The sequence below is a fragment of the Terrapene carolina genome, unplaced genomic scaffold (genome assembly GCF_002925995.2).
Source record: "Terrapene carolina triunguis isolate 2854851 unplaced genomic scaffold, T_m_triunguis-2.0 Scaffold951, whole genome shotgun sequence".
Classification (NCBI taxonomy): Eukaryota; Metazoa; Chordata; order Testudines; family Emydidae; genus Terrapene; species Terrapene triunguis.
In genome coordinates this window covers 990,456-1,001,170 of record NW_020665302.1, presented here as the reverse complement: position 1 = coordinate 1,001,170, position 10,715 = coordinate 990,456, and the positions used below count along the sequence as shown (strand labels likewise).

At 52.7% G+C, this 10,715-nt stretch overlaps 1 protein-coding gene across 1 annotated transcript in view; it reads left to right on the top strand.

The window, feature by feature from the left end:
• The first annotated feature begins 8,602 nt into the window (after positions 1-8,602).
• Positions 8,603-10,715, top strand: part of LOC113408180 (fish-egg lectin-like) — a 26,751-nt gene continuing 24,638 nt past the window's right edge. Inside the window, exon 1 of the mRNA XM_026661192.1 lies at positions 8,603-8,672. Within this exon, the coding sequence (XP_026516977.1) occupies positions 8,603-8,672 (70 nt within the window). The remainder of the gene's footprint in view (positions 8,673-10,715) is intronic.

The following is a 10,715-nucleotide window of genomic DNA, read 5'->3' as shown; positions in this document are numbered from 1 at the left end:
GAGGAGGAAGAAGAGGACACGGGAAGACATGTTTGCAGAACTAATGGGATGCTCCCGAGCACAGGCAGCCCAGCAGACACAGTGGAGGGAGAACTTGTCCCAAATGCACCGGGCAAACATGGAACGGGAGGAGAGGTGGCGACAGGAGGACAGGCAGGCTACTCAAACGCTGCTTGGACTAATGAGGGAGCAAACGGACACGCTCCGCCGCCTTGTGGATGTTCTGCAGGACCGGAGGCAGGAGGAGAGAGCCCCGCTGCAGTCTCTCTGTAACTGCCCTGCCCCGCCACCAAGTCCCATACCCCCCTCACCCAAAGTCCAAACACGGAGGGGTGGAAGGGGCCGTGAAAAATTTCACTCCACCCCTGCGGACTGCTCTAGCACTAGAAGGCTCTCATTCCCCAAAATTTGAAAAGTCCTTTCCTACCCGCCTCACACAAGACCCCGTCCAAGTTTCACCCCCCCGTTCCATGTGCGGTTGTTAATAAAGAATACGTTTCTGTTCATTTCTGTTTCCATCCTCTTCTTTTGGAGGGGAGTCTGTCTGAAGGGGGGGGAAGGGGCTTGGTCATTGGACAGGACAGTCACCTTTAGCAGGGGGCAGGTGCAGCAGCAGGGCACATATACAGTGCAGTGACTAGTTATCCTGGTCAGTCTGGGAGGTGGTTTTCATGTTTTGTGTGGTGGGGGCGGTGGTGTTGCTCTGTGACTTGGTGGCGGGGGAGGGCAGTTACAGATCTTATGCAGCGGTCCTTACCCTGCATCACAGAGCCGCGCAGCAGGGGATCTGTAACCCTCCTCCCCCTGCAAGACAGTCACATAGCCGACACATACACGCAGTCCCGGCCAGGAGGGCTGGCAGGCTCCGTTGAAACAACCAGTCCACCACCGCGGAGCCTGTCATTCCTGGAGTTTAGAAGCATCATTTGCATCACAACCCTAAACCCGCCCCCCGCCACAGTCTGCGTCCCAGGTTTAAAACATTCCCGCGAAAACAGTAATAAAGACAACGGTGTCCATTAACAAAACAGAACAGATTTTATTTTTTGGGAAGGGGGTGAAGGGGGTATGTAAGTGGAGAGGATAGTCGACGGCAACTGGGTAAAGAAACGGGGGCAAGTTCTGCCTCTGTGTCCACAAACTTAAAAGTCACTGGGTACCCTGCTCAGCCTTGAAACTGGCTTTCAAAGCCTCCCGGATGCACAGCGCGTCCCGCTGGGCTCTTCTAATCGCCCGGCTGTCTGGCTGGGCGTAATCAGCAGCCAGGCTATTTGCCTCAACCTCCCACCCCGCCATAAAGGTCTCCCCCTTGCTCTCACACAGATTGTGGAGCACACAGCAAGCTGCAATAACGATGGGGATATTGGTTTCGCTGAGATCACAGCGAGTGAGTAAGCTTCTCCATCTCCCCTTGAGACGGCCAAAAGCACACTCCACCACCATTCTGCACTTGCTCAGCCGGTAGTTGAACAGTTCTTTTTCTGTGTCCAGGGCGCCAGTATAGGGCTTCATGAGCCAGGGCATTAGCGGGTAGGCTGGGTCCCCGAGGATCACTGTAGGCATCTCCACATCCCCAACAGTTATCTTGTGGTCCGGGAAGTAAATACCTTCCTGCAGCCGTCTAAACAGACCAGAGTTCCTGAGCACGCGAGCGTCATGAACCTTGCCCGGCCATCCGACGTAGATGTTTGTAAACCGTCCCCGATGGTCCACCAGTGCTTGCAGCACCATTGAAAAGTAGCCCTTTCTATTGATGTACTGGCTGGCCTGGTGGCCCGGTCCCAGGATAGGGATGTGAGTCCCATCTATAGCCCCACCGCAGTTTGGGAATCCCATCGCGGCGAAGCCATCTATGATGGCCTGCGCGTTTCCCAGGGTCACTACCTTTGACAGCAGTACCTTGACGATTGCCTTGGCTACTTGCATGACAACAACCCCCACGGTAGATTTGCCCACGCCAAAGTGGTTCGCGACTGACCGGTAGCTGTCCGGCGTTGCAAGCTTCCAGAGGGCTATGGCCACTCGCTTCTGGACAGTCAGGGCTGCTCGCATGCGGGTGTCCTTGCGCTTCAGGGCAGGGGACAGCAAGTCACAAAGTTCCAGGAAAGTCCCCTTCCGCATGCGAAAGTTTCGCAGCCACTGGGATTCATCCCAGACCTGAAGCACTATGCGGTCCCACCAGTCCGTGCTTGTTTCCCGGGCCCAGAATCGCCGTTCAACAAAATCCACATGCCCCATTGCCACCGTGATGTCCTGGGCGCTGGGGCTCGTGGTTTCTGACAGCTCTGTGCTACTCTCCGACTTCAGGCCCTCACGGCGGTGCCGTAGCCTCCTCGCCTGATTTCTCTGCATCTGCCTGTGGGAAAGGTGTATGATAAGGTGCGAGGCGTTGAGAACGGCCACAACTGCAGCGATGGTCGCAGCGGGATCCATGATCGCAGTGCTGTGGCGTCCGCGCTGTCACTGATCAAAAAGTGCGCGAACTGATTTCCCGCCGGCGCTTTCAGGGAGGGAGGCAGGGCGGTAGTGACTGACGGATGACGACAGTTACCCAAAAGCACCCTCGCCACATTTTTTTACCCAGAAGGCATTGGGGGCTCGACCCAGAATTCCAATGGGCAGCGGGGACTGCGGGAACTGTGGGATAGCTGCCCACAGTGCACTGCTTCCAATGTCGACGCTTTCCCTGGTAGTGTGGACTGACAAAGTCGAATTACTGTCCTTAGTGTAGACACACACGTTCGACTTTCTAATATCGATTGCACATATTCGATTTAACTAAAATCGAACTACTCTCGTAGTGTAGACATACCCTAAGCTAGCCACAGTTGGTCTTTCTAAAGCAAAGTCAGTGGATCCATTTTCAACAGAAAAATTCTGGCTGTTAGGAACTGAAACAAAGCTCTCAACAAATAAACTGTTACTTTCTACGGACAGAAATTCATTCAGAGTGCTTCCAGAGTACTGCAAATGACTCCAAGGGTATGTCTACACTACGGGATTAATCCGAATTTACAGAATTCAAATTTTGGAGACAGATTGTATAAAGTCGAATGTATGCGGACACACTAAGCACATTAATTCGGCGGTGTGCGTCCATGTACCGGGGCTAGCGTCGATTTCCGGAGCGTTGCACTGTGGGTAGCTATCCCATAGCTATCCCAAAGTTCCCGCAGTCTCCTCCGCCCATTGGAATTCTGGGTTGAGATCCCAATGCCTGATGGGGCAAAAAACATTGTTGCGGGTGGTTCTGGGTACATCCTCCCCCTCTGTCCAGGAAAGCAACGGCAGACAACCGTTTCGCGCCTTTTTCCCGGGTGAACAGTGCAGACGCCATATCACGGCAAGCATGGAGCCTGCTCAGCTCAAGACAGCAGTCATGAACATTGTAAACACCTCGCGCGTTATCGTGCAGTTTATGCTGAACCAGAACCTGCAAAACCAGGCGGCGAGGAGTAGGCTACGGCAGTGCGGCGGTGAGAGTGATGAGGACATGGACATGGAATTCTATCAAACCGCGGGCCTCGGTGCTTTGGAGATCATGCTGTTAATGGGGCAGGTTATAGCCGTGGAACGCCGATTCTGGGCCCGGGAAACAAGCACAGACTTGTAAGCCATTGTCTTTCGGCTTCTGCGCCCTCCTTTCCCACATACCAAGCAAAGCCCGTTGAGTGCTGCGATTTTCCTGTTAACCTTCACAAGCAAAAACCAACCCCCCCCCCCCATCCAATTCTCTGGGATGATCGCTTTATCCCTCCCCCCACCGCGTGGCTGGTATCAGGGAAGATCCCTGCAGAAACCAAACTAACCCCCCCACACACCATGAATTATCTGGGATGATCGCTTTACCCCTCCCCCCACCGTGTGGCTGGTATCAGGGAAGATCCTTGCTAGCCAAACGCGAAAAGCTCAGCGCCAATTCCTCACCACCCCACCACCCCCACCACCCCGCGCTTGGCTAACTGCAGGGAAGGATTTCTTTTCAGCCACAGGCAAATAGCCCAGTAGGAAGGGCCACCTCTGTCCCCTTAATTAAATTCCCGTATTTCAACCAGGTTAACCATGAGCGATATCACTCTCCTGAGGATTACACAGCGAGCTAAAGAACGGATGTTGCTTGAATGCCAGCAAACACCGGGACCATACGCTGCCAGGCTTTGTCATGCAATGATATCAGATTACTTGCTACTAGCATGGCGTGGTCAAGTGTCCTACCATGGAGGACGGAATAAGGCTGCACTGCCCAGAAACCTTCTGCAAAGGCTTTTGGAGTACCTCCAGGAGAGCTTCATGGAGATGTCCCTGGAGGATTTCCGCTCCATCCCCAGACAAGTTAACAGACTTTTCCAGTAGCTGTACTGGCCGCGAATGCATCCCAAGTCCTCCAGGCAAAGTAATCATTAAAAAACGCTTGCTTTTAAACCATGTTTTATATTTTAAAAGGTAAACTCACCTGAGGTCCCTTCCATGGGGTCATGGTCTTGGATATTGCCTTGGGAGGGTTGGGAGGGTACTTCACTCAGGCTGAGAAAAAGATCCTGGCTGTTGGGGAGAATGGAGTGCTGTGTGCTCTCCGCAAGCTCGTCCTCCTCCTCCTCCTCTTCCCCATCCGCAGAATCCTCGGGTGTGGCTGAGATTACCCCCGCCTCGGAATCCACTGTCAGAGGTGGGGTAGTGGTGGCAGCCCCGCCTAGAACTGCATGCAGCTCAGCGTACAAGCGGCATGTCTGCGACTCTGACCCGGAGCGACCATTTGCCTCCTTTGTTTTTTGATAGGCTTATCTGAGCTCCTTAACTTTCACGCGGCACTGATCTGAGTCCCTATTGTGGCCTCTCTCCATCATGCCCTTGGAGATTTTTTCAAAAGTTTTGGCATTTCGTCTTTTCGAACATAGTTCTGCTAGCACTGAATCATCTCCCCATATAGCGATCAGATCCAGTACCTCCCGTACGGTCCATGCTGGTGCTCTTTTTCGATTATCGGCCTGCATGGTTACCTGTGCTGATGAGCTCTCTGTGGTCACCTGTGCTCTCCACGCTGGGCAAACAGGAAATGAAATTCAAAAGTTCGCGGGGCTTTTCCTGTCTACGTGGCCAGTGCATCCGAGTTCAGATTGCTGTCCAGAGTGGTCACAATGGTGCACTGTGGGATAGCTCCCGGAGGCCAATACTGTCAAATTGCGGCCACACTAACCCTAATTCGAAATGGCAATGTCGATTTCGGCGCTACTCCCCTCGTCGGGGAGGAGTACAAAAATCAATTTTAAGAGCCCTTTATTTCGAAATAAATGGCTTCGTTGTGTGGACAGGTGCAGGGTTAATTCGATTTAACGCTGCTAAATTTGAATTAAACTCATAGTGTAGACCAGGCCCAAGATCTCTTTCTTGATGGGTTACAGCTAATTTAGGCACCATCATTTTGTATGTATAGTTGGGATTATATCTTGCCATGTGCATTACTTTGCATAACATTGAATTTCATCTGCCATTTTGTTGCCAAGTCACCCAATTTTGTGAGGTCCTTTTGTAACTCTTTGCAATCTGTTTTGGACTTAACAATCCTGAGTAATTTTGTATCATCTTCAAACTTTGCCACCTCACTGTTTACCCCAGGGGTGCCCAACCAGTGGCTCCGAAGTCACATGCGGCTCTTCAGAAGTTAATATGCGGCTCCTTGTATAGGCAAAGATTCCGGGGCTGGAGCTACAGGCGCCAACTTTCCAATGTGCTGGGGGGTGCTCACGGCTCAACCCCTGGCTCTGCCACAGACCCTGACCCCACTCCACCCCTTCCCGCCCTCTCCCCTGAGCCTGCCGTGCCCTCACTCCTCCCCGATACCCCCCCCCCGAACCTCCTGCATGCCAGGGAAACAGCTGATTGCGAGGTGCAAGGAGGGTGGGGGAGGCGCTGATCGGTGGGGCTGCCGGTGGGTGGGAGGCGCTGGGAGCTGATGGGGGGCTGCTGACGTATTACTGTGGCTCTTTGGCAATGTACATTGGTAAATTCTGGCTGCTTCTCAGGCTCAGGATGGCCACCCCTGGTTTACCCTTTTTGTAGATCATTTATGAATATGTTGCAGAGCGCTGGTCCCAGACCAATACAAGCCCCTCCAGGGACACCTCTATTTACTTCTCTCCATTCAGAAAATGGACCATTTATTCCTTCCCTTTGTTTCCTGTCTTTTTGGACTCATTGGTGAGATAAGGCAGGTTCCCTGTAGCACTTCAGTACCATGTAGCCCAGACGTAAATAAAGGGTTTATCCTGTAGATGGATGCCTCTGAACAGGGAAAGGGGGCTGGACTCTTGCAGGAGTTGGAGGTCGGGGAGCCCCCCATTTTATCCCTGAGCAGAAAGCAGCTGCCTTGGACACGAGCCGATGCAGTGACTGAGGAGTGCCTGGCGGTGGGGCGGGCCACTGGGGCCCTGAGACATTATTTGCTTGCAGTGCCTTGCACCCTCCTCGCTGGCCACGCCCTGCTAACGTGGCTGCATGCTATGAGAAAGGCTGACATGATGGTACCTGGCTTTGCAGCCAGATTTACACTTCACTATTGTTCCACAGCCCTGATGTGAATGAAGACTTTCTTTCACGGGGTGGGAGCTTAGTAGGCAAAAAGCGTGTCTCCGACTCCACTCTGGGAGGTGGTGGGGGGTGGAACAGGGCAGGTCTGTCCCTTGAGGGAGGAAAGCCCAGCAGGCAGGTGCTGGGAATCAGTTGACCCAGCTGCACAGTAGCTAATGACTGGGTCTGATTCCCAGCTGCAGGATATAAACAAGGGCCCCGCTCCAAGAGAGGGCTGAGAGTACGCTCTCCTGTGGCTGCAGCAGAAGGCTGTGAGAGGGCAAACAGGCTCCGTGGACACACACACACACACACCCCTCCCTCCCCCCCCAGGTTGGGCAGGGCCAGATTCTTTAGCTACTGGGGACTGATTAGAAGACCTCTCAAGGTCCCTTCCAGTCCTACACTTCTAAGATTCTACCAGAGCATCCCACAAGCCCCGCCCAGAACAGGACTATTGTTTGTGTTTGTTCTGCATTTCCTTTTGTGTTGGTGAATAAACAGGGCCCTGGGGAAAGGGCTACAAATGGAACCAGGCCTGGGTGATCTTTTGTGGGGGAGGGATAGCTCAGTGGTTTGAGCATTGGCCTGCTAAACCCAGGGTTGTGAGTTCAATCCTGGAAGGGGCCACTTAGGGATCTGGGGCAAAATTAGTACTTGGTCCTGCTAGTGAAGGCAGGGGGCTGGACTCAATGACCTTCTAAGGTCTCTTCCAGTTCTAGGAGATAGGATATCTCCATTTAAAAAAAAAAAAAAAAATTTGGCCCAGGCTGGTGGTCAGGTTCACCAGCCTACAGTCTCCCAGAGAATTCAAGGCTGGTGCAACCAGCAAAAGCAAGAACTCCTTTCAGTGGGGTCCTCTGACATTTCCCCCCAACTGCAGTGCTATGGGATTCCCTTGTTGTTCTCTAGACTGCTCCATCACTGGCTTTGATTCCATGTCATCTGCCAAGGCAGAGGAAAGGCTCTGTGCAGTTTGGAAACAGGAATGTTTCATAGGAGATTAGGATTGGAAGAGACCTCACAAGGTCATCTAGTCCAACCCCCTGCTCAAAGCAGAACCAACACCAACTAAATCAACCCAGCCAGGGCTTTGTCAAGCCGGGCCTTAAAAACCTCTAAGGATGAAGATTCCACCACCTCCCTAGGTAACCCATTCCAGTGCTTCACCACCCTCCTAGTGAAATAGTGTTTCCTAATATCCAACCTAAACCTCCCCCACTGCAACTTGAGACCATTACTCCTTGTTCTGTCATCTGCTACCACTGAGAACAGCCTAGCTCCATCCTCTTTGGACACCCCCCACCCCTTCAGGTAGTTGAAGGCTGCTATCAAATCCCCCCTCACTTTTCTCTTCTGCAGACTAAATAACCCCAGTTCCCTCAGCCTCTCCTTGTAAAACATGTGCCCCAGCCCCCTAATCATTTTCGTTGCCCTCCGCTGGACTCTCTCCAATTTGTCCACACCCTTTCTGGGGGCAAAAATAGATGCAATACTCAGTGATGAGCTCCCCAAATCCTAAGAACCGGTTCCCTACCGGGTCCTTGGTGGCACTTCGGCGGCAGGAGGGTCTTTACTTGCTCTGGGTTTTCGGCGGCAGGTCCTTCACCCGGAGCGAGTGAAGGACCCGCCGCTGAAGTGCCACCGAAGACCTGGTAGAGAACCGTGTGGTGAGTACAAGCCCCACGTGCCTGTCTCCCCCCCGCCACCCACCCATCCGACCCCAACCCACGTCCTGCCCCCCTCAGAGCCTGCAACCCATCAACCCTCCCTCCTTGTCCCCTGACCACTCCCTCCCAAGACCTCCCACCCGAACTGCCCCCCAGGACCCCACCCCCTACCCAACTTGCCCCACTCTCTGTCCCCTGACTGCCCCAACCCCATCCACCACCACCCCGACAGACACCCAGGACTCCCATGCCTACCCAATCCCCCCTTTCCCTGTCTCCTGACCGCCCCCCCATAACCTCTGCCCCCTCCAACCGCTCCCTGCCCCTTATCCAACCCCTCCTCCCAGCCCCGGCCCGGCCCCCTTACCATGCTGCTGTGTAAGGATGCCACGCAGCCACTGGAGCTTGCAGCCCCACCCCCTTACCCAGAGGGTGAAAGTAAGCTAGTACGCCCCCGTACGGCCTACCGGCAAGAGCCAGTGCGCCGTACCGAGGTGGCCCGGTTTCCCCAGGGGGCAATTTAAAGGGCCTGGGCCTCCCAGCAGGGGCTGGAGCCCCAGGCCCTTTAAATTGCCACCAGAGCCCCACTGCTGGAGCCCTGGGGTAGCGGCAGCGGGGCTCCGGGGGCTATTTAAAAAGTCCGGGGCTCCCGCTGCTTCTACCACCCCGGCCCTTTAAATAGCCGCTGGAGCCCCGCCGCCACTACCCCAGGGCTCCGGCGGCTATTTAAACGCCCTTGAGGACCTGCTCCATGATTTTTCCAGGGACTGAGGTGAGGCTGACAGGTCTGTAGTTCCCTGGATTCTCCTTCTTCCCTCTTTTAAAGATGGGCACTATATCTGCCTTTTTCCAATCGTCCGGGACCTCCCCCGTTCGCCACGAGTTTTCAAAGATAATGGCCAATGGCTCTGCAATCACATCAGCCAACTCCCTCAGCACCCTTGGATGCATTGTATCCGGCCCCATGGACTTGTGCATGTCCAGTTTTTCTAAATAGTCCTTAACCTGTTCTTTCACCACAGAGGGCTGCTCACCTCCTCCCCATACTGTGCTGCCCAGTGCAGCAGTCTCGGAGCTGACCTTATCTGTGAAGACCAAAGCAAAAAAAAACACTGAGTACTTCAGCTTTCTCCACATCATCTGTCACTAGGTTGCCTCCCCCATTCAGTAAGGGTCCCACACTTTCCCTGACCACCTTCTTGTTGCTAACATACCTGTAGAAACCCTTCGTGTTACCCTTCACATTGCTTGCTAGCTGCAACTCCAGTTGTGTTTTGGCCTTCCTGATTACACCCCTGCATGCTCTAGCAATATTATTATACTCCTCCCAGTCCTCTGTCCAAATTTCCACTTCTTATAAGCTTCCTTTTTGAGTTTAAACTCACCGAAGATTTCTCTGTTAAGCCAAGCTGGTCGCCTCCCATATTTGCTATTCTTTCTGCACTTTGGGATGGCTTGTTCCTGCACTCTCAATAAGGCTTCTTTAAAATACAGCCAGCTCTTCTGGACTCCTTTCCCACTCACATTTGCCTCCCAGGGGATCCTGCCCATCAGTTCCCTGAGGGAGTCAAAGTCTGCTTTTCTGAAGTCCAGGGTCTGTATTCTGCTGCTCTCCTTTCTTCCTTTTGTCAGGATCCTGAACTCGACCATCTCATGGTCACTGCTGCCCAGGTTGCCACCCACTTCTACTTCCTTTACCAAGTCTTCCCTGTTTGTGAGTGTTAGGATATAGATATTCAGGCCTGCCTGTAAAGCCTAGACTTTAAGAACGTAGGTGTATTTTTATCACTTAGCTAGTTACAGGGGTGTAAAACAAAGAATCAAAATCACAGTCGGCCTGTGTCTGGGCCTTCTCTCCCTAGGAGAGTCTGAGGCCTTGTTCTTAAGACTCAGGCCTTTGGCTAAGCAGCAGGGGTAGCGATAAGCTGGGAAGCGACCAGTCGCATCCTCACCTCCCAAACCAGTTACACTGAAATAAGGTGGTGTTGGGCTGTTAGGAAGACGATCCTGTCCTGATAGTGCCCAGCACCACCAGATAAAGAAACAGATCTGAGGATGGTTAAAGAAAACTTGGTTTGATATCATCCTGTCTGGCAAGAAATCACTTATCAATGGCTGTGGTTGTGAAACCTCATTTTTGTATTGTTTTATCTTTATGGCCCCCACTTTTCTATTGTTAATCTGTCTGGTTCTCTAATTGTTTCTGTCTGCTTTATAATTAATTTTGCCAGGTATAGGTTAATTAGGGTCGTGGGATATAATTGGTTAGAGAATTATGTTACAATATGTTAGGATTGGTTAGTTAAATTTCAGTAAAATGATTGGTTAAGGTATAGCTGAGAATATTACTATATAAAATGGGGTCAAACAGGAAGTGGGGGGAAGGGAAATTGGAATCATGTTTGCTAAGGAGGGGGGAACTGGAACAGGGAATAGGGAATGGGGAACAGGGACATAGACAAGGCTCTGCGGCGTCGGAGC